This window comes from Hibiscus syriacus, unplaced genomic scaffold (genome assembly GCF_006381635.1).
Source record: "Hibiscus syriacus cultivar Baekdansim isolate YM2019G1 unplaced genomic scaffold, ASM638163v2 tig00000132_pilon, whole genome shotgun sequence".
NCBI lineage: Eukaryota > Viridiplantae > Streptophyta > Magnoliopsida > Malvales > Malvaceae > Hibiscus > Hibiscus syriacus.
In genome coordinates this window covers 1,377,767-1,402,814 of record NW_024061764.1, presented here as the reverse complement: position 1 = coordinate 1,402,814, position 25,048 = coordinate 1,377,767, and the positions used below count along the sequence as shown (strand labels likewise).

Here is a 25,048-nt window from a genome sequence, read left to right as displayed (position 1 = left end):
AATGCAGGATTAAAAAATGATCAAAAGAAAGGAGATAGTAGGTCGCTTCATACATGGTCCAAATATGACTCTAGGGGCTGGCATGAACACTAAAATAGGCTGCTTAGTTTCTCTAGTTTGATAGATTGTATATCATTATTAAAATATTTTAAAATATCTTTAAAATATTTTCATTATCTATTAAAATTTATATTACAAGTTTTAAAAAATTGAATTGATTACTCTTCATTATTTCTTTCTTCTTTTTCAATTTCCAGAATTTTTCTTGTGGTTGAAAGTATGTAAAATGTATTGGCTATAGTAAAACTCATTGTTTGGTATATCAAACCCTTTCATTAGATGTTTAGATGTTGAGAAATATATGTGGATCCACTGCTCGAGGTTAAAATCTTGAAACCAAACGCCAAAGGATGTAGCTTAAAAATCTTTTTAAATGATTAATCTACTACTTATTTTAAAGATTCCTTTTGTCATCAACCACGCATGCACCAAAACTACGAATTAAAGGTTGAACAACACAGGGTGTATAGGTTGAATTCTGTTGATTATGAATGTACTACCAATTGAAAAGGTTTCCTTTAATTTTCAACAACACATACATCAAACATGCATCAAACCAAGCCATTAATAAGGTTTCAATGTATTATACGTAAGCCTGAATGTCACTTTTGTCTATAAAAAAAATGAAATGACACTTTGTCTCGAGTAAAGATTAAACCTTTTTTTTCTATGGTTCTTATAAGAGTGCTGATGCCATGCATGTAGTACTGCAATATCTACCCGCATATAATAAAAGGAGCAAACACAAACGAGGCAAAATAGCTAAATAGCCAGCCTTTGTAGTGAAATCTGCAGATCTCTTTTGTATACGCATATACAGAGAGACTTGCCAGTTTCCTTCGAGAGAAGAAAGAGATACATATTAGTCAATGTAGTTAAGAGTGCATGCATTGAGTACTATAGAGGAGAGGATCCGACAGAGAAACTGGTCCGTTAAGGAAAAATCCATTGAAGAACCTTCTGGTGGGTCTATACTGCGAATATCTCAGCCATCGGCTTGTTGCAAAACAATGGGTCAGTGCCACTCTAGGGCATTGTCGTCAACAGGAAACGATCACGAAGAAGAAGTGCGTTGTGAGGAGGAGAACGAGGAAACGTCGAGCCGGAAGAAAGGGTGCTTATCCATGGCTAAGGAACAAAGGTCGAGGTTTTACATATTAAGGAAGTGCGTTATCATATGTTACTGTGTTGGCAAAAGTACGGTAAACATTGACTAATTTCCCTCTCTCTTTTCTCTTCATCCAAGCTCTCTCTCTCTGTGTGGCTTACACAGTATGTGCATTAACTATTAACTGTCCTTCCATAAATTTGTGCCGTGATCTTCAAGTATCAATAATGTAAAAGCAGTCTATTGCAGCTTTATCTAGTCCAAATAGATCATGTCAAAATGATGGCTTCTCTAATAAACCAATTTGAGATTAAGTTGTTGATTAATTATGGTTACAAAGAGACTGATCATATATGCTTACCTTTGCCTTGAAATGATGTTGCTATGAAAGCCAATAGACCTGTTAAAAATGGGGGAAATGAAAAGGTAGTAACAGAGTATAGGACCTAGGGTTTTTCTAGTGGGGAGGACAAGCAAGGAGAGATAGATACGACTATGTTGCAGTGATAGATAGCACATTTGCAGAGTTTTCACGTGAAATAGTTAGCAAAGTGGGGCTGTTTTCGTTTCTTTTTGCTGTAAAAGGCGAGGGAGAGATGCAGACATCAATTCACATGAGGAGAGGGATAGATCATTGAGGGGATTGTAGAAACAGGTTTCCTTTTGGTAGGACTTGTTCGGGATCCATAACAAGTCTGCTATTGGCTTATTATCTTGTACTTGCAGTTGCCTTTCCTTTCTATAGGTTAGCTTTTTTTCCCAACTTCTTTTAGCTAATTTCCCAGCTATTTCTCAATTTGGGTAAAAAACAGAAGTTCAATAACTCCACTAATTTCATTGTTTCATAATTCAACAAGACATTTTTATTGGCAAAACAGTTACTGCATTTGCATACGGGATCCTGTAAGTGATGGTAGCCAACTCAATGCATCATATGGAATTGGAAAACAGAAGCTTAACTATATATGTTAGATATGGTATTAGTGCTATATATATTCATAATCATTCCTCAGTTCTTGATACATTTATTTATTGATGAAGATATTGTACAGCTTCTTAACCATTCTTGACTATGGTGCAGATAATAGAGTTATCCATAAATTTTACATTAAGAGTTAACTATCACGACATAGTACTGTGATGTCTTATCTTTTTCATCAATCGACATGGAAACTTAGGAAGAATACAAGGGTGAGGTTCTGATGATATAAACGTGTTATAAATTGATTTTATTGAGTAGGAAGCAGCAATATGCTGACTACAGGGATTAGTTATATAGATCTCATCACCATGGTAGAAAACTTGTAATCCAACCCTCCACCATTCAAAGAATGGGGGAGGCAGCTGTACTGGGGTCGGCCTCAGTAGAGGAGTACCGCAGAAGCAAAAGCAAGGGGCATCTCTTCTGTTTTCTATGGTATGCTATACTACACATTCTTACACCTATGGATGCAAATATAAATGTGGGGAAAAGGGAGAAAATAATAAAAAGGGTGACAAAAGCATCTTGTGCCAGTTATCCCATGTATTTTTCCTCAGGAAGAGGTTTTTGTCGCTTGCATAAAGTTTGTGCTCCATAAAGCGTTCTTGTCCTCGCACAATGTTCATGAACCTCCGTAATCCGCTCAACAGACCTGCAAATCCCACTGCACTTCCAGTCGAATGAAGCAACACAGATATTACTAGCTTGAGCTTTCCATTCAATCTGTTAGTAAAAGTTAGAAGTTAATTCTTCAATGCTACTTCAGCAATATGCCACCGATTAAATGTCAAACAAACACAATAATACAAGATTCCATATCTGGCCTCTGATAGGTTCACGCCAATATTGACCAAAGGTTGGAATATCGACATCATAGATCAAATTTATATGCTCAGAGTTCACTCATCATACTTCTCATTTATAACATATTTGGTCAAAATTACATTTTGTAAACTAAAACAGGTATTCAAGGATGCAAAAAAATACTATACAAGAAGAAAAGCAAAGCTCCCATACCTGGGAGTACCACAGCAGAGTCTCCTATCATCCACATGTTCCACATCTAAACCAATAAACCAAGCTCCCAATGAAACATCTTCATTAGCATATTTATGCAGTACATTCCTGAGATGGAGCATAGCTATTATCACTGGAGGCAATAACAAAGGTTTGAAACTATTGAAGTGTCTGAAATTAGAGCTTTGACATGTGTAAGCTTATATACACGATGTCCTGGAACATGCAACTCGAATTGTTCTAGTTGGTAGTTCATTAACTGATAGACCAGCTTAAGTGCAGCATTAATCATCAATGATAACATGCTTGAAATCAAAACAATTAGAAAAGATGCGTAGGAACTCACTGATTTATCAAAATGTAAGTGGCCAAATCTTTCGATATAGCATACAGTTGTCCAGTAGCATGTCGGAAATATTGTTTCCAACCTCACCAAATTTCCAGTACTCAGGTTCATGGTATTTCACTCCCTATTAAATAAAGATCATACATAAGACAACCAGATATTTCGGATATTTTCAACATCTTAAATATAAACTAATCCGGAAAGCACAGAAACTCAGCTTACTTTCGAGCAGAACAGGACCAGACTTCATGCAGCCAATATAAACTCGAGGTTCTTTCTATGTCCAGCTAAAGTCATACCAAGTGTTGCTGCAGCCATATAAACTCATTTATGGAGTGGAATAATTTATTAAAAAATGTAGCTATGCAATAATCATAGATCTATAACTTTGATGCAAAAAAATCGTCGTAACTTCTTTTGAAGTACGAGCAAAAGGTTTCATTCCATTAGATACACAACCTTTTCGCCTTCATTAAAATTATGATCATCATATTCCTTCAAAAAGTCTCAGGGTACTCATAATAAAACTTGGATTATAACCTTGTCTCATCTAGATAAAAAATTAAGACATATTTATAAAAGGAATTATACAATATGTGCAAAGATTTGTAAACATGCAAATGGAAGAACAAAATTTTATTTTACCAAGATTCATGAACATCATCATCGACTTTGATGTAAAATTCCGCATCCCACAAGGAAAACAGCAGTGGCAAAATAAGTTTTGTCTTGGCCGACAACTCCAGGTAGCCTTCAACATGTTGCTATTTTTTTTATGAACAAACAGAAATAAAGGCTGTTTAAATATTTTTATGGTCTATTCACACTTATAAAAACATTGAACTACTCGATATAAGTCAACACTAATGACAACAGAGACGGGCAGAAGAGAAGTATTACCAATCTCAAAAGTCTCCATGCACCTTTTCCTCAGCTTCAATGGCTTTATCGAGAATGCACCTGATGTTGAACTGGAGAAGGCCAAACCCATTATTCAGTTTTCTACCCCTCATATAGGTCATATAGTTTATCAACACATGCGACTCTTTACAAATTTTGTAAAGATAAAACAAATACACTCAAAGCTAAAAGCTTTTACATGCAGTTACTGGAGAAATTACAGTCATAGTCAAAAAATATTTATAAGGATCTATAGGTACAGGCAGAAAGGTCGAAAATTACCTGTGGCCTATAACAAACCGTATGATGATGCCTTTTTTTCCTCTAAATTTTGCGCTTCTCAGCTGGAAATTTATATAGTTAAGAATGATTTATAATACGCTCAAATGAAGCTCATAAAAGAATAAAAAAAATAGCCATTAAACAAAAGACTTCTATGAAAACAGGTATGCACCTTGAGGCATCCAAGTAGCACGTACTGAATCTCTTCGCTTACGACTACTAAAAGCTGTATTGATTCCTATAACCATAAAATATTTTCTTTTAAAAGTTGATTCAATATTCTTCACGCCTTCAGATATCATAGGATCTTTCATAATTGTCTCACGTTCTGCCCTAGCAGCCATCAATTGATCTCCAATCTGAAATGGCTTTATCCACGGTCCTGCATTCCATATACAGCAAATAAGATACGAATTTAAGGCCATAATAGGGAGCAATACCTCAAATCCAGATGTAACAAACATATCTTGGCTTACTCAATAGAATGTTGGGACCCTGAAATGCCTCTAGAGCTATGGCTTCATTCTTCAAAACCTTTTAAATTCGAGGAAAGGACAAGCATTTCAACAACCAGTCAGCATGATGAAAAATCAAGATAGAATGTTTGGTAAAAGAGATGAGACAGGTTAAAGGCTAAAACAAGACATTGGACTAAATATCACTACTCCACTAAAACCCACATGCTGAATCCTTCTTGCTTTTATTACAACAACTAGGCTCTCAAAGCTCAATCATATAGATAACTAATACTGAACATATGTGGGCCAAAAGCACTCACATGTTTGATCACAATCCACAAATTGTTACCTCGGTTCTTGAAGTCCACGGAACGGCATTCACATCAGGCACAATCCACATCCTGATTCAGTGTATCATAATTAAATGATTTGAATATACTATAAGCAAGCCATGGCAAAATCAAATAGGGAAAAAAACTTTATATTAAGATGTCAGAGTTTCCTAAGCATTAACAAACGAAGCTTAGCAGACACAACAAAAACCGTACACCATGGTAAGCAATTCCTCCTAGTAGAGATATAGATATTAACTAACACCCTAACAAGAAATCAGGTAGTTCATTCACTGCTATAATATCCTATAAAAAAATTAACTAAAAAGTAAAAACAAATTATGCCACACTGCCAGTGTTGGCATAATTTGTTTTTTTTTTAGTTAATTTTTTATAGGATATTATAGCAGTGAATGAACTACCTGATTTCTTAGGGTGTTAGTTATATATATCTTACTAGGAGGAATTGCTACCATGGTGTACGGTTTTTTGTTGTGTCTGCTAAGCTTCGTTTGTTAATGCTTAGGGAAACTCTGACATCTTATATAAAGTTTTTTCCCTATTTGATTTTGCCATGGCTGCTTATAGTATATTCAAATCATTTTAATTATGATACACATCAGGATGTGGATTGTGCTGATGTGAATGCCGTTCCGTGGACTTCAAGAACCGAGGGTAAACAATTTGTGGATTGTGATCAGAACATTGTGAGTGCTTTTGGCCCACATATGTTCAGTATTAGTTATCTATATGATTGAGCTTTGAAGAGCCTAGTTGTTGTAATAAAAGCAAGAAGGATTCAGCTGTGGGTTTTAGTGGAGTAGTGATATTTAGTCCAATGTCTTGTGTTAGCCTTTAACCTGTCATCTCTTTTACCAAACATTCTATCTTGATTTTTCATCATGCTGATGGTGTTGAAATGCTTGTCCTTTCCTCGAATTTTAAAAGGTTTTGAAGAATGAAGCCAATAGCTCTAGAGGCATTCAGGGTCCCAACATTCTATGAGTAAGCCAAGATATGTTTGTTACATCTGGATTTGAGGTATTGCTCCTATTATGGCCTTAAATTCGTATCTTATTTGCTGTATATGGAATGCAGGACCGTGGATAAAGCCATTTCAGATTTGGAGATCAAATTGATGGCTGCTAGGGCAGAACGTGAGACAATTATGAAAGATCCTATGATATCTGAAGGCGTGAAGAATATTGAATCAACTTTTAAAAGAAAATATTTTATGGTTATAGGAATCAATACAGCTTTTAGTAGTCGAAGCGAAGAGATTCAGTACGTGCTACTTGGATGCCTCAAGGTGCATACCTGTTTCATAGAAGTCTTTTGTTTAATGGCTATTTTTTTTATTCTTTTATGAGCTTCATTTGAGCGTATTATAAATCAATTCTTAACTATAAATTTCCCAGCTGAGAAGCGCAAAAATTTAGAGGAGAAAAAGGCTCATCATACGGTTTGTTATAGGCCACAGGTAATTTCGACCTTTCTGCCTGTACCTATAAGATCCTTATAAAATATTTTTGACTATTGACTGTAATTTCTCCAGTAACTGCATGTAAAAGCTTTTAGCTTGAGTGTATTTGTTTATCTTTACAAATTTGTAAAGAAGTCGCATGTGTTGATAAACTATATGACCTATATGAGGGGGTAGAAAACTGAAATAATGGGTGGCCTTCTCCAGTTCAACATCAGGTGGCATTCTCGATAAAGCCTTGAAGCTGAGGAAAAGGTGCATGGAGACTTTTTGAGATTGGTAATACTTCTCTTCTGCCCGTCTCTGTTGTCATTAGTGTTGACTTATATCGAGTAGTCTAATGTTTTATAAGTGTGAATAGACCATAGAAAATATTTAAACAGCCTTATTTTGTTTGTTCATAAAAAAAAATAGCAACATGTTGAAGGCTACCTGGAGTTGTCGGCCAAGACAAAAACTTATTTTGCCACTGCTGTTTCCTTGTGGGATGCGAATTTTACATCAAAGTCGATGATGATGTTCATGTAAATCTTGGTAAAATAAAATTTGTTCTTCCATTTTGCATGTTTACAAATCTTTGCACATATTGTATAATTCCTTTTATAAATATGTCTTAATTTTTATCTAGAATGAGACAAGGTTATAATCCAAGTTTTATTATGAGTACCCTGAGACTTTTTGAAGGAATATGATGATCATAATTTTAATGAAGGCGAAAAGGTTGTGTATCTAATGGAAATGAAACCTTTTGCTCGTACTTCAAAAGAAGTTACGACGATTTTTGCATCAAGTTATAGATCTATGATTAATTGCATAGCTACATTTTTAATAAATTTATTCCACTCCATAAATGAGTTTATATGGCTGCAGCAACACTTGGTATGACTTTAGCTGGACATAGAAAGAAACCTCGAGTTTATATTGGCTGCATGAAGTCTGGTCCTGTTCTTGCTCGAAAGTAAGCTGAGTTTCTGTGCTTTCCGGATTAGTTTATATTTAAGATGTTGAAAATATCCGAAATATCTGGTTGTCTTATGTATGATCTTTATTAATAGGGGAGTGAAATACCATGAACCTGAGTACTGGAAATTTGGTGAGGTTGGAAACAAATATTTCCGACATGCTACTGGACAACTGTATGCTATATCGAAAGATTTGGCCACTTACATTTGATAAATCAGTGAGTTCCTACGCATCTTTTCTAATTGTTTTGATTTCAAGCATGTTATCATTGATGAGTTAATGCTGCACTTAAGCTGGTCTATCAAGTTAATGAACTACCAACTAGAACAATTCGAGTTGCATGTTCCAGGACATCGTGTATATTATAAGCTTACACATGTCAAAGCTCTAATTTCAGACACTTCAAAGTTTCAAAACCTTTGTTATTGCCTCCAGTGATAATAGCTATGCTCCATCTCAGGAATGTACTGCATAAATATGCTAATGAAGATGTTTCATTGGGAGCTTGGTTTATTGGTTTAGATGTGGAACATGTGGATGATAGGAGACTCTGCTGTGGTACTCCCCAGGTATGGGAGCTTTGCTTTTCTTCTTGTATAGTATTTTTTTTTTGCCATCCTTGAATACCTGTTTAGTTTACAAAATGTAATTTGACCAAATATGTTATAAATGAGAAGTATGATGAGTGAACTCTGAGCATATAAATTGATCTATGATGTCGATATTCCAACCTTTGGTCAATATTGGCGTGAACCTATCAGAGGCCAGATATTGGAATCTTGTATTATTGTGTTGTTTGACATTTAATCGGTGGCATATTGCTGAAGTAGCATTGAAGAATTAACTTCTAACTTTTTTACTAACAGATTGTGAATGGAAAGCTCAAGCTAGTAATATCTGTGTTGCTTCATTCGACTGGAAGTGCAGTGGGATTTGCAGGTCTGTTGAGCGGATTACGGAGGTTCATGAACATTGTGGCGAGGACAAGAACGCTTTATGGAGCACAAACTTTATGCAAGCGACAAAAACCTCTTCCTGAGGAAAAATATACATGGGATAACTGGCACAAGATGCTTTTGTCACCCTTTTATTTTTCTCCCTTTTCCCCACATTTATATTTGCATCCATAGGTGTAAGGAATGTGTAGTAGTATAGCATACCATAGAAAAACAGAAGAGATGCCCCTTGCTTTTGCTTCTGCGGTACTCCTCTACTTCTGAGGATGCCGACCCCAGTACAGCTGCCTCACCCTCATTCTTTGAATGGTGGAGGGTTGGATTACAAGTTTTCTACCATGGTGATGAGATCTATATAACTAATCCCTGTAGTCAGCATATTGCTGCTTCCTACTCAATAAAATCAATTTATAACACGTTTATATCATCAGAACCTCACCCTTGTATTCTTCCTAAGTTCCATGTCGATTGATGAAAAAGATAAGACATCACAGTACTATGTCGTGATAGTTAACTCTTAATGTAAAATTTATGGATAACTCTATTATCTGCACCATAGTCAAGAATGGTTAAGAAGCTGTACAATATCTTACATCAATAAATAAATGTATCAAAGAACTGAGGAATGATTATGAATATATATAGCACTAATACCATATCTACATAGATATAGTTAAGCTTCTGTTTTCCAATTCCATATGATGCATTGAGTTGGCTACCATCACTTACAGGATCCCGTATGCAAATGCAGTAACTGTTTTGCCAATAAAAATGTCTTGTTGAATTATGAAACAATGAAATTAGTGGAGTTATTGAACTTCTGTTTTTTACCCAAAATTGAGAAATAGCTGGGAAATTAGCTAAAAGAAGTTGGGGAAAAAAAGCTAACCTATAGAAAGGAAAGGCAACTGCAAGTACAAGATAATAAGCCAATAGCAGACTTGTTATGGATCCCGAACAAGTCCTACCAAAGGAAACCTGTTTCTATCTACAATCCCCTCAATGATCTATCCCTCTCCTCATGTGAATTGATGTCTGCATCTCTCCCTCGCCTTTTACAGCAAAAGAAACGAAAACAGCCCCACTTTGCTAACTATTTTCACGTGAAAACTCTGCAAATGTGCTATCTATCACTGCAACATAGTCGTATCTATCTCTCCTTGCTTGTCCTCCCACTAGAAAAACCCTAGGTCCTATACTCTGTTACTACCTTTTCATTTCCCCCATTTTTAACAGGTCTATTGGCTTTCATAGCAACATCATTTCAAGGCAAAGGTAAGCATATATGATCAGTCTCTTTGTAACCATAATTAATCAACAACTTAATCTCAAATTGGTTTATTAGAGAAGCCATCATTTTGACAATGATCTATTTGGACTAGATAAAGCTGCATAGACTGCTTTACATTATTGATACTTGAAGATCACGGCACAAATTATGGAAGGACAGTTAATAGTTAATGCACATACTGTGTAAGCCACACAGAGAGAGAGAGCTTGGATGAAGAGAAAATGAGAGAGAGGGAAAATTAGTCAATGTTACCGTACTTTTGCCAACACAGTAACATATGATAACGCACTTCCTTAATATGTAAAACCTCGACCTTTGTTCCTTAGCCATGGATAAGCACCCTTTCTTCCGGCTCGACGTTTCCTCGTTCTCCTCCTCAAACGCACTTCTCTTCGTGATCGTTTCCTGTTGACGACAATGCCCTAGAGTGGCACTGACCCATTGTTTTGCAACAGCCGATGGCTGAGATTATTCGCAGTATAGACCCACAGAAGGTTCTTCAATGGAGTTTTCCTTAACGGGACCAGTTTCTCTGTCGGATCCTCTCCTCTATAGTACTCAATGCATGCACTCTTAACTACATTGACTAATATGTACTCTTTCTTCTCTCGAAGGAAACTGGCAAGTCTCTCTTGTATATGCGTATACAAAAGAGATCTGCAAGATTTCACTACAAAGGCTGGCTATTTAGCTATTTTGCCTCGTTTGTGGTTTGCTCCTTTATTATATGCGGGTAGATATTGCAGTACTACATGCATGGCATCAGCACTCTTATAAGAACCATAGAAAAAAAAGGTTTAATCTTTACTCGAGACAAAGTGTCATTTCATTTTTTTTATAGACAAAATGACATTTCAGGCTTACGTATATACATTGAAACCTTATTAATGGCTTGGTTTGATGCATGTTTGATGTATGTTGTTGAAAATTAAAGGAAACCTTTTCAATTGGTAGTACATTCATAATCAACAGAAATTCAACCTATACACCCTGTGTTGTTCAACCTTTAAATTCGTAGTTTTGGTGCATGCGTGGTTGATGACAAAAGGAATCTTTAAAATAAGTAGTAGATTAATCATTTAAAAAGATTTTTAAGCTACATATCCTTTGGCGTTTGGTTTCAAGATTTTAACCTCGAGCAGTGGATCCACATATTTTCAACATCTAAACATCTAATTGAAAGGGTTTGATATAACCAAACAATGAGTTTTACTAATAGCCAATACATTTTACATACTTTCAACCACAAGAAAAATTCTGGAAATTGAAAAGAAAGAAATAGAATAATGAAGAGTAATCAATTCAATTTTTAAAACTTGTAATATAAATTTTAATAGATAATGAAAATATATTTAAAGATATTTTAAAATATTTAATAAATGATATAACAATCTATCAAACTAGAGAAACTAAGCAGCCTATTTTAGTGTTCATGCCAGCCACTAGAGTCATATTTGGACCATGTATGAAGCGACCTACTATCTTCCTTTTTGATCATTTTTTAATCCTGCATTGTTCTTTTGATATTCATCTTTGCTCATGGGATACCATGCAGATTATTGTTGAGAAGGCTGAAAAGAGCGACGTTCCTGATCTTGATAAAAACAAGTTAGTGCATTTGCACTTGGAGTTTATCAATCTGTTATTTGCCAAACATGTCCTCGAAAACCTTTGATTGTGATTTCAGGTATCTTGTTCCCTGATTTGAGCGTGGGTCAATTTGTTCACGTTGTCCGTAATCTTTGTGAATAACACTCCCTCCTGCCGGTGAGTATATTAGCTTATAGTGTTATAAACTGTTGAGATGTTAAGAGTTAGTTAGAAAGTTTGTTAATTAGTTAATGATCAGTTAGTTAGTTTGTAACATCCGCAATACGGGTTAGTGACTAAATTGAAAAGTTTCAGAATTTGGTGACTAAAGTAAAGAATGAAATAATTAATGATTATTGGAAATATATGATGAAGGTTATTTAGTAATTATTAAGAAAATTAAGGGTAAATGGTCATTTGACCAGAAAGATTTTATCTTTCTTTTAAGGTGATAAAAACGTGAAATGGTGAGAAGAAAGAAAGATCTGGAGCTTGGGTCATCTCCTTCCTCTTCTCTTCCCGTATGCTCCATGGCAAAGGTAAGTTTAATTTCAGTTGGTTAATTCTTGAGTTTTAAGTTTAGTTTTGATTCTTGGGGTGCTAAGAAAGATTATTTAGAGATTAAAGTAGGTTGAAATTTCAAAATGGATGAGTTATGAAGGATTAAATATGAAGAGTTTTTAAGTGAATTAGTGAAATAGAAGGAGTTAATAGATTTTGAAGTTGAATTTGACTTGTCATATGGAAGAGTAAGAAGTTATAAGTGTTAGAATTAATTTTGGATAACATGGAAAAATTGGTATGATTCTTGAATGCTATGTGGAAGAGTGAATTTTAAGTTGAAGAGATATTGAATGAAAATGTATTGGTTTAAGTATGTGTATGAAAGTTAGGAATATTAAAGGGAGTGAAGTATGAAGTGTTGAGCTGAAAATGAAGTGATTTTCGAGCTCAAAATGTGATTTCTGGGCAAGGGGAATCGGTACCCATTCAAGGGGAACCGATACCCCCTCAAACGAACCATAATTTACAGAATGTCAAGGGGGAACCGATACCCCACAGGAGGGAACCGATTCCCCCCTAAAGGAAAAATGTGAATATTGGTTTAATAAGTTCGTTTAAGTTGCTAGTATCCAATTACAAGGTGTTACAGTAGGTATCTAATAATTGTCTTAAAATGTATAATTATGTAGATTCAGAGCCTAAACGAGTTCTGGAATCATTGACAAGTAAGATCGATAAAAAGGGAAGATAAGATATTGGAATGGACTAGTGAGGCCAGGTGAGTGCATATTAGTATTATATGATGTTAAATGGAAATAAGACTTGCGACAAGTCTATTTCCATAGTAAAATGCATGAATTCATAAATAGAAGTATATGTGTATGATTTATACGTGTTGACATGTATTGTATATATGTATTATATGGTTGATGTGAATGTGTGATATATTATGATATAAACCATATGATATGATAATAAATTATATGAATATAAAAGATAAGTTATGTGATAAGATCTTTGATATATAAATGAAATATTACTACGTGAATACATGTTATGAGATAATTTAAGTAATAATATGAGAATATGGTAAAAGTGAGTTTATGAGAAAGGATATGAACTAAGTAAGCAAAGGTTACATAAAAATATATTAATTAGGAGACTTGAACTTCAGTGATACTATGGGCATATAAGATAAGATAGAGGAGAAAGATTCATATGCTTAAATAAAATTATGATACATTAGTTGTATAATAGAAGCTATGGAGTGATATGAAATGATTATAGGAGTTGTACGGAATTGAATTAAGTAAATAGATTAAATTGTATAAAAGAAATAATAGAAGTAATATATTCAGGTTTATAAGTATAATATAGGTTAGGTAATGTAAGTGCATACTAAGAAATACAGAATAAGGTAGATGATATGATGTAAATTATATTATGAATTAGTGATGTAGGAATGAGATATAAATATGCAATAAAACTTATGTGTTATATGATAAATATGAACATATGAGAATAAGAGATTAGATAAGTGAATTGGTGATAGAAGCTATATGACCATGGATTAGGTAAATATGAATAATTTAAGTGATATGTAACTATGAGTATTTGAGTATGTATCCATGTGAGTTGATTCATGAGGTTATATGAAATATTATACTATATAACTATGTGAGTATATGAAAAGAATATAGGTACATGCAAGTTATATCGAAAGGAGTTGTGTAACCATGCTTGATATGTATTACATGTATGGGAATATAGAGAATAAAACATAAACTATATGAAAAGATACGATTCATGTGATGTGAACCATGTGAACATATGAGAAAGTGTATAAGTTATATGTATTACATGATGTATGTGATTTTACAAGAAATGACACAAGTTATGTGATTACATGATTATAAGAGATCAGGCATGTGATAAAAGATAATTAATATGCATGTGTGAATATGAAATGATATAAATGACAAAGCCCATGTTATGTGTCATGAGAGCTAGGGGTATAGTTGGCATGCCAAGAGTCGAGGGTCTTTGTGGTCCTTCGGGACATATATGTATTCTTTGGAACATGTGTGAAGTCTGGTGAGACACATACTTGATCCTTGGCATATGTATATGATTCTTAAGGAATGATATGTGGTCATTCGGGACATATATGTATTCTTTGGAACATGTGTGAAGTCTGGTGAGACACATACTTGATCCCTATGTATATGATTCTTAAGGAATGATTGTGGTCTTTATGGACATATTATATGGCACTACGGTGCAATTCTACGCGGCACTACGGTGCAATTCTATGTGGCACTTCGATGCATTTATATGAGCTGTGGTGACAGCATTAGTGCACAACCTCCATAAACTCAATATCTATAGTTCTCACATATGTGCATGGGCTAATCAAGAGATATAAACAAATATATGTTAGTGATATGATAAATGTTATAGAAAGGATATGATGTTGTGTGTAGAGTGTTTGATTGAAAAGGTTAAGCAAAAAGTATGTGATTACATGATAAACTGTTAATGATGAGTTATGTGTATGTATTTTTTATTGTAATTAATCTGATATGATTTTTCATGATATGAGGGAATCATGTAATTTGGTATAGCATGATAGAACAGAACATGCATGTATTGATATATGTTATAAAGTGCATTATAAGTTTTTATGCCTCACTAAGTCATAGACTTAGCGTGTGATTGTTTCACACGTAGGTTACAGAAGCTAGAAGAGAAACGAAAGAGTAAGACAGGTCAGCATCTCCCTTACAAAATTTCATATCAGAAAATAGAGGATTTAAATGTATTTGGTTATTTTGAGTATAGTTGGCATGTACTAATTGGTTGAATTAAGTATGCTCTGATGATTTTGGTTATGGTGGTCAGTTTATGTAACTAAACCGCTTTTACTTTAATGAAATGTTTAAATTTTCTTTGAATTTTGTCAAGAGTCAAAGTTTGAAAAGTCAATGTGACACCTCATACTCGTATCCGGGTCGGATACGGGTTGGGGGTGTTACATTTAATGGTATCAGAGCTACGGTTTAGTCGAATATCGGCATAAACCGAAGTCTAGAGTGTCGTATAATGTATACATGCCAACAAAATAAAAAAAAATTCTGATATGAAATTATAAGGAATATGTTGTCTTGCTGATAGAATAAGTTTAATAGAATACAATAGAAATGTGATTATAAGAAATGACAAAGTGAATCGATAGCTGACAATCTGATGGTAATAGCAATTCACCTGCCCTGGCCAGGCAGGATGAAGAGCAGAAACCTTAGAAAGTGTCTTATAAGATTAAAGGTTGATTTCAGGAATTAAAATCATATTCGAATAGTTATAAAAGGTTCTCACTGTTTCGAATCGAAAAAGTGATACAGAGAAGTTTTGTTATAAAGTGAATAAGATAGAATATGGTGAGCAAGTGTCACCATAAGGATGTTAAAAGATCTAAGGATGTGGTTAGAATTTGTGGAAAGTTTGAGAATAAGTGCATCAGTGACAAGCATATAAGATATATACAGTCAGAGTTGATGAGTTTGAAATAAAGGAATAGTACTGTGTATTAATAAGAATGTGGATAGAATAAGGGTTTGTATTTTGGATGGAAAGAGTTAGCATTGGCCAACCAGATTATGTGATGGAAAAGGTATAGAATTTAATATTTTGAGATGTTGTCATGATAAGACAACCAAATATGAAATGGATCTGGATATAATTGTATATTTGAATCATAGTACTGTGGTATAGTAAAGGGAATAAAGATTTGTATATTTGAGTAAAGCTGAGGATTGATAAGAAGAGTTTAGGAATGGGTATATCGATGATCAGTTTATAAGACAAAGTAATCAGAATGTTCAGTTGAACAACGGAAATTATAGGATGTATGAGAATGGAGGTGAATTGACAAGTTAAGTAAACGAATTTTGAGATAATTTCTTTTGGAAATGATGTATGTGATTGGTTGATTAGGGTTGTGTTCTAGATTGGACAGATGTTATTGATTAACTGTCAGAGTAAAGTGATAGAGTTATAAGATTGGAATAAAAGGTAAAGTTGAGTTAATCAATTATGATGTGAATCTGAATATAGTTGGGTTTTGATCAGATAGCTATGATGTAGAAAAAGAGATAAGTATTTGCATGGAATTTTAAGAAATAAAATACAAGTATAAGAAATGATAAAGAACAAAGTTCTGTATAAGAAATAGGTTATCAAAGTTATGAGGATGCAATGAAGATTGGTATATAGCGATGAATATAGGTGATAAGACAAGAGTATATGAACATGAAAGGAAAGATATGATTTGTGTATAAGGAATAAATAAAGGAAGAATGAAATAAGAAATGAAATGAGATTGAGTTAAAGGATCAGACACGATAAATGTTATATGGAAGTGTATGTGATAATTTTTGGATATACAAGTGAGAAAAGAGTGATTGGTGAGGTGAAAAGATTTTATAAAGTGTATGTTGAATCATATTTAAAGAAGATTTAAGGTCGTGTTCTTGATTAAATGATGATGGAAAACGAATTTGGTTATTATTATAAGGTAATTAGAGATGGATTTATGATGTTGATTGATGAAAATGGATTGAAGTTACTGGTTGTTGTTTAAGTGATAAGTGACATGATATGAATGTATAAAGCAAAAAGGTAATTGAAAAGTTAAAGGATTGAAAAGTACTTTCCTGATGATGACAAGAAAGAGTAAGTAAATGAAGCAACATGAGAACATTAGAAGATATGTTTTATCAAATGTTCAGTGAAAATTCGAGGGCAGATTTTCTTAAAACGAGGGGAGATTTGTAACATCCGCAATACCGGGTTAGTGACTAAATTGAAAAGTTTCAGAATTTGGTGACTAAAGTAGAAGAATGAAATAATTAATGATTATTGGAAATATATGATAAAGGTTATTTAGTAATTATTAAAGGAAATTAAGGGTAAAATGGTCATTTGACCAGAAAGATTTTTATCTTTCTTTTAAGGTGATAAAAACGTGGAAATTGTGAGAAGAAAAGAAAGATCTGGAGCTTGGGTCATCTCCTTCCTCCTCTCTTCCCGTATGCTCCATGGAAAAGGTAAGTTTAATTTCAGTTGGTTAATTCTTGAGTTTTAAGCTTAGTTTTGATTCTTGGGGTGCTAAGAAAGATTATTTAGAGATTAAAGTAGGTTGAAATTTCAAAATGGATGAGTTATGAAGGATTAAATATGAAGAGTTTTTAAGTGAATTAGTGAAATAGAAGGAGTTAATAGATTTTGAAGTTGAATTTGACTTGTCATATGGAAGAGTAAGAAGTTATAAGTGTTAGAATTAATTTTGGATAACATGGAAAAATTGGTATGATTCTTGAATGCTATGTGGAAGAGTGAATTTTTAAGTTGAAGAGATATTGAATGAAAATGTATTGGTTTAAGTATGTGTATGAAAGTTAGGAATATTAAAGGGAGTGAAGTATGAAGTGTTGAGCTGAAAATGAAGTGATTTTCGAGCTCAAAATGTGATTTCTGGGCAAGGGGAATCGGTACCCATTCAAGGGGAACCGATACCCCCTCAAACGAACCATAATTTACAGAATGTCAAGGGGGAACCGATACCCCCACAGGAGGGAACCGATTCCCCCCTAAAGGAAAAATGTGAATATTGATTTAATAAGTTCGTTTAAGTTGCTAGTATCCAATTACAAGGTGTTACAGTAGGTATCTAATAATTGTCTTAAAATGTATAATTATGTAGATTCAGAGCCTAAACGAGTTCTGGAATCATTGACAAGTAAGATCGATAAAAAGGGAAGATAAGAGATTGGAATGGACTAGTGAGGCCAGGTGAGTGCATATTAGTATTATATGATGTTAAATGGAAATAAGACTTGCGACAAGTCTATTTTCCATAGTAAAATGCATGAATTCATAAATAGAAGTATATGTGTGTATGATTTATACGTGTTGACATGTATTGTATATATGTATTATATGGTTGATGTGAATGTGTGATATATTATGATGATATAAACCATATGATATGATAATAAATTATATGAATATAAAGATAAGTTATGTGATAAGATCTTTGATATATAAATGAAATATTACTACGTGAATACATGTTATGAGATAATTTAAGTAATAATATGAGAATATGGTAAAAGTGAGTTTATGAGAAAGGATATGAACTAAGTAAGCAAAGGTTACATAAATAATATATTAACTAGGAGACTTGAACTTCAGTGATACTATGATCATATAAGATAAGATAGAGGAGAAAGATTCATATGCTTAAATAAAATTATGATACATTAGTTGTATAATAGAAGCTATGAAGTGATATGAAATGATTATAGGAGTTGTACGGAATTGAATTAAGTAAATAGATTAAATTGTATATAAAAAATAATACAAGTAATATATTCAGGTTTATAAGTATAATGTAGGTTAGGTAATGTAAGTGCATACTAAGAAATACAGAATAAGGTAGATGATATGATGTAAATTATATTATGAATTAATGATGTAGGAATGAGATATAAATATGCAATAAACTTATGTTATATGATAAATATGAACATATGAGAATAAGAGATTAGATAAGTGAATTGGTGATAGAAGCTATATGACCATGGATTAGGTAAATATGAATAATTTAAGTGATATGTAACTATGAGTATTTGAGTATGTATCCATGTGAGTTGATTCATGAGGTTATATGAAATATTATACTATATGACTATGTGAGTATATGAAAAGAATATAGGTACATGCAAGTTATATCGAAAGGAGTTGTGTAACCATGCTTGATATGTATTACATGTATGGGAATATAAGAGAATAAACATAAACTATATGAAAAGATATGATTCATGTGATGTGAACCATGTGAATATATGAGAAAGTGTATAACTTATATGTATTACATGATGTATGTGATTTTACAAGAATGACATGAGTTATGTGATTACATGATTATAAGAGATCAGGCATGTGATAAAAGATAATTAATATGCATGTGTGAATATGAAATGATATAAATGACAAAGCCCATGTTATGTGTCATGAGAGCTAGGGGTATAGTTGGCATGCCAAGAGTCGAGGGTCTTTGTGGTCCTTCGGGACATATATGTATTCTTTGGAACATGTGTGAAGTCTGGTGAGACACATACTTGATCCTTGGCATATGTATATGATTCTTAAGGAATGATATGTAGTCATTCGGGACATATATGTATTCTTTGGAACATGTGTGAAGTCTGGTGAGACACATACTTGATCCCTAGTATATGTATATGATTCTTAAGGAATGATATGTGGTCTTTATGGACATTATTATATGGCACTACGGTGCAATTCTACGCGGCACTACGGTGCAATTCTATGTGGCACTTCGGTGCATTTATATGAGCTGTGGTGACAGCATTAGTGCACAACCTCCATAAACTCACATATCTATAGTTCTCACATATGTACATGGGCTAATCAAGAGATATAAACAATATATGTTAGTGATATGATAAATGTTATAGAAAGGATATGATGTTGTGTGTGTAGAGTGTTTGATTGAAAAGGTTAAGCATAAAAGTATGTGATTACATGATAAACTGTTAATGATGATTATGTGTATGTATTTATTTATTGTAATTAATCTGATATGATTTTCATGATATGAGGGAATCATGTAATTTGGTATAGCATGATAGAACATAACATGCATGTATTGATATATGTTATAAAGTGCATTATAAGTTTTTATGCCTCACTAAGTCATAGACTTAGCGTGTGCTTGTTTCACACGTAGGTTACAGAAGCTAGAAGAGAAATGAAGAAGAGTAAGACATGTCAGCATCTCCCTTACAAAATTTCAGATCAGAAAATAGAGGATTTAAATGTATTTGGTTATTTTGAGTATAGTTGGCATGTACTAATTGGTTGAATTAAGTATGCTCTGATTGATTTTGGTTATGGTGGTCAGTTTATGTAACTAAACCGTTTTTACTTTAATGAAATGTTTAAATTTTCTTTGAATTTTGTCAAGAGTCAAAGTTTGAAAAGTCAATGTGACACCTCATACTCGTATCCGGGTCGGATATGGGTTGGGGGTGTTACATAGTTAGTGCACTAGTCTTGTGTTTAAGATGTATAAAAGAGTGTTGTACAGATTAGTATAATGAATATACGAGGTATTATTCACACGTGTTTTAACATGGTATCAGTTGAAAAGTCTCGTGTGATATCTCACCCTTTCTAATTTTTCCCTTTTTCCTTTACTGAGTTTCATTTCCCCCTCTTTTCGTCCATGGATTCAATCGATTTTACTCATCCTCTTTACCTTCATCCATCGGATACGTCAGGGACGGTGTTGGTTTCGCATCAGCTGACTGGAATCGAGAACTACAATCTATGGAGCCGCTCGATTCGAATCGCGTTACTGGCAAAGAATAAGTTAGGGTTCGTCAACGGCGATTGCACTCGTGGTGATTTCGGTGAGCTGCTGCAATCACAGTGGGACAGATGCAATGCAATCGTTCTTTCGTGGATCCTAAACACTGTGAGCGCTGATCTCTTAGTGGGATTGGTTTTTCCTTCTACGGCCGCGCATATTTGGAATAATTTGAAGGAACGATTTAGTAAAGTTGATGGCTCTCAGATTTTCTTCCTCCGTCGAGAGATTGCTCTATTTACTCAAGGTGATTCCTCCGTTTCAGCCTATTATTCACATCTAAAGCTTCTTTGGGATGAGTACAGTGCGTTAGTCCTTGCCTCATCGTACAATTGTTCTGATGCTTCCCAAGCATTAAATCACGTTCTTCAGCAACTTTTATTTCAATTTTTAATGGGACTGAATGAAACGTATTCTGCCATTCGAAGTCAGATTCTCCTTCTGGATCCGCTTCCTTCAGTGAATTGGGTGTATTCGATGGTGGTTCAGGAGGAGTCCCAGCGTGGTTTTTCTTCAGGAGTTTCACCACTGTCTGATACAGTTGCCATGTATTCCAATTCTTCTAATTCTCGCCGAGGACGATTTAATGGAGTGTATAACTTTTGTAAGATCTGTGGCCATAAGCGTAACCAGTGTTATAGACTCAATGGCTTCCCTCCTGACTTCAAGTTCATCAAGACAAAGAAAACCTCCTCTGCCAGGGTAGCTAATTCGGATCAGGCTGTTAATCCTTCGGAGTCTTCTCCTTTGGCTCCGATGTTCACCTCGGATCAGTATAATCGTTTGTTAGAGCTTCTTAACAGAGATACTCATGACTCTGGTGATACTACTGCTGCCAATTTTGCAGGTATGGTTCATGATGGTTTACTTGCTCCTATGAATAATTATGTTACTTGGATTCTTGACACTGGAGCTACTGACCATATGCTGTCTAATTGTGAATGCTTGAGTAATCCTGTTGAATGTTTATCCCATTTTGTTCATCTTCCAAATGGTAAAACCCTTCCTATAACACACGTTGGTTCTTTTTGGTTTGATTCATCTCACTGCCTATAGAATGTCTTATATGTTCCTGTATTTGCTCATAATTTGTTGTCTGTCTCAAAATTGACCATTGACTTAAATTGTGTTGTTCAATTATATCTTGACTTTTGCATCTTTCAGGATCTCTCCAATGGCAAGATGCTGGGGATTGGTAGGAAACAGGGAGGCTTGTATGTTCTTCATTCTTTTGGTTCTTTTCTTAGTATTGTTTCTAAGGTTCCTAATGTGTCTTTAGCTATTACACCTCATTGTATGTCCTCTGTTGATAATAAAACATCCATTTGGCATGCCCGATTAGGTCATGTTTCTTTTCTCAAGTTGCATCATATCTCCTTGAATGATTATAAACTAGATTCTTCTGTTATTCATTCTTGTACTGTTTGTCCTTTAGCTAAGCAAACTCGTCTGCCTTTTCCAATTAGTCAGTCTCGTTCTAATTTTCCTTTTCAGTTAATTTACATGGATTTATGGGGTCTATACAGAATTTCCACTCATGGTGGCCATAGGTTTTTTCTAACAATAGTTGATGACTATACACGAATGACATGGGTTTACCTATTAAAACTTAAGTCTGTTGCTATTATCTCTTTAAGGAAATTTCTTTCTCTGGTCTTTAATCATTTTGAGGTTTTTGTCAAAATCATTCGTAGTGATAATGGGTCTGAGTTTTTCTGCAAAGAGTGTTCTTTCTTTTTCTCTTCCTTTGGCATTGTTCATCAGTCCTTTTGTGTTGATACTCCTCAGTAAAATAGGGTAGCTGAAAAAAAACATAAACACCTATTAGAAGTAGCTAGAGCACTTCGTTTTCAGTCTCGGGTTCCTATTAAATTTTGGGGAGAGTGTGTCTTGGTTGCATGTTACTTAATTAATAGGTTGCCTTCTGCTGTTCTTAACTGGAAATCTCCATATGAAATGTTTCATCATAAGCCTCCTTCTTTGTTACACTTAAAGGTCTTTGGTTGCTTAGGTTATGTTACTCAAACTAAGCCTCGTGACAAGTTTGTTCCTAGAGTTATTCCTTCGGTTTTTATGGGATACTCGGATACTCAAAAAGGTTATTTAATGTTTAGCCTTGTGTCTAAGACTTTTTTTGTGAGTAGGGATGTTCGGTTTCATGAAAATTCTTTCCCTTTTCATTCACCTGAGTTGTCATCTCGGTTATTTCCTTCACAACCTTTTGTCTCTGATTCTGAGTTTTTTGTAATGAATTTACCTCTATCCGATGTGTCTCCTAATTCAGTTTCTCAACAGTCTGCTTCTAGTTATTCTTTTAACGATCCGTGTCCTGCTGTTATTGGTGCAGAGTCTCATCACTTGTTACTTGTCCTTCTTCTAGTGCTCATGTTCATGTTGCTCATGTTGTTAGGAAGTCTTCTAGATTGTCCAAGCCTCCACTTTGGTTAAATGAATATGTTTCTTGCCAATCATCCACTTCTAGTTTTCATCCCATTTCAAATAACATTTCTTATTCTCATCTTCCATCTCACACCCAATCTTTTCTTTCATCCATTTCCATTATTGAACCTACCAGTTATAATGATGTTTTTAATGACCCTTTATGGGTTAATGCCATGCAAGAGGAGATTCAAGCATTAGAATTAAACAATACTTGGTGTGTAGTTCCTTTGCCACCGGGAAAGGTCCCCATTGGATGCAAATGGGTATATAAGGTTAAGTTTCGATCCAATGGTGAGGTTGAACGATATAAAGCACGTTTGGTTGCGAAAGGCTACAATCAGCGAGAAGGTGTGGATTTTGTTGAAACCTTCTCCCCTGTTGCTAAGTTGGTCACCGTACGAACAGTTTTGGCACTTGCCTCTTTGCAACATTGGTCTCTGTTTCAAATGGATGTCTATAATGCATTTCTTCAGGGGAACTTGCTTGAGGAGGTTTACATGCAATTACCTCAAGGATTTTGCAGCCAGAGGGAGAACATGGTCTGTAGGCTGCATAAATCTATTTATGGTTTGAAGCAAGCGTCTCGGCATTAGAACATGAGGCTAACTGAAGCTTTGGTAACTACTGGATATGTTCAAAGTAAGTTTGATTACTCACTTTTTACAAAAAGAAAGGGAACAAAAATAGTAATCATGCTTATATATGTTGATGATCTGATGATTACTGGAAATGATGCTGCCATGATAGAAGAATTGAAAAAGATTTTGCATGCTAGCTTCAGAATGAAAGATTTAGGTGAACTTAAATACTTTCTTGGTTTTGAGATACTTAGATCTAGAGAAGAGATCTTGTTGAACCAAATGAAGTATGCATTAGAGCTGATAGAAGAAATAGGATTAGGTGGTGCTAAACCTGTTTGTACACCTATGGAGCAGAATATTAAGCTTACCACTGCCGGTTATGATTCTAGTTTAATTAAAAATGGTGGGAAGAAGATAGATGATGAAGTGCTGCAGGGTGAAAAAGAAATCTACCAGAGGTTGATAGGTAGGTTGATTTATCTCACTCATACAAGGTCGGATATCACTTTTGTGGTACATCATCTGAGTCAGTTCATGCAGCAACCAAAACGCTCGCACTTGGAAGCAGCTCTTCGAGTGGTTAAGTACATAAAGAAGAACCCTAGTCAAGGGATCTTATTGTCTTCTGCAGGACAATGTCAACTATCAACATTTTGTGATGCTGACTGGGCAGCTTGTTTGATGACAAGGAAGTTGGTTACTGGGTTTTGTGTCAAATTAAGAAATTCCTTAATTTCCTGGAAGTCAAAAAAGCAGAACATTATAGCAAGGTCGTCAGCAGAGGCGGAATACAAAGGCATGGCAATGGTAGCAGCAGAAATTGTATGGCTAAAAGGTCTGTTAGTAGAGTTGAGTGTGAGGGATCTTCAGCCGGCTAAACTTTACTGTGATAGCAAGGCAGCACTGTAGATTGCAGCAAACCCGGTATTTCATGAGAGGACGAAGCATATTGAAATAGATTGCCATTTTATTCGTGAGAAAATACAAGAAGGGGTGATTTGTACAGAATATGTTTCATCTGCAAATCAGCCAACAGACGTTTTAACCAAGGCTTTGGGTACTCAGCAGCATGAATATTTAATTTCCAAGTTGGGAGTCAAAGATGTCTTTAGACTACCAACTTAAGGGGAGTGTTGAGATGTTAAGAGTTAGTTAGAAAGTTTGTTAATTAGTTAATGATCAGTTAGTTAGTTAGTGCACTAGTCTTGTGTTTAAGTTGTATAAAAGAGTGTTGTACATATTAGTATAATGAATATACGAGGTATTATTCACACGTGTTTTAACATAAACTGTCACAG

At 34.5% G+C, this 25,048-nt stretch overlaps 1 protein-coding gene and 2 pseudogenes across 1 annotated transcript; 2 read left to right on the top strand and 1 right to left on the bottom strand.

Annotated features, from left to right (window-relative positions):
• Positions 1–2,703: 2,703 nt before the first annotated feature.
• Positions 2,704–5,531, bottom strand: LOC120124156 (annotated as a pseudogene).
• Positions 5,532–6,556: 1,025 nt separating this feature from the next.
• LOC120132280 lies at positions 6,557–9,163 on the top strand (annotated as a pseudogene).
• A 14,602-nt stretch (positions 9,164–23,765) lies between these two features.
• Positions 23,766–24,659, top strand: LOC120124058 (uncharacterized mitochondrial protein AtMg00810-like). The gene has a single exon (XM_039142843.1). The coding sequence runs from the start codon at positions 23,766–23,768 to the stop codon at positions 24,657–24,659; it is 894 nt and encodes a 297-aa protein (XP_038998774.1).
• The last annotated feature ends 389 nt before the right edge of the window (positions 24,660–25,048 follow it).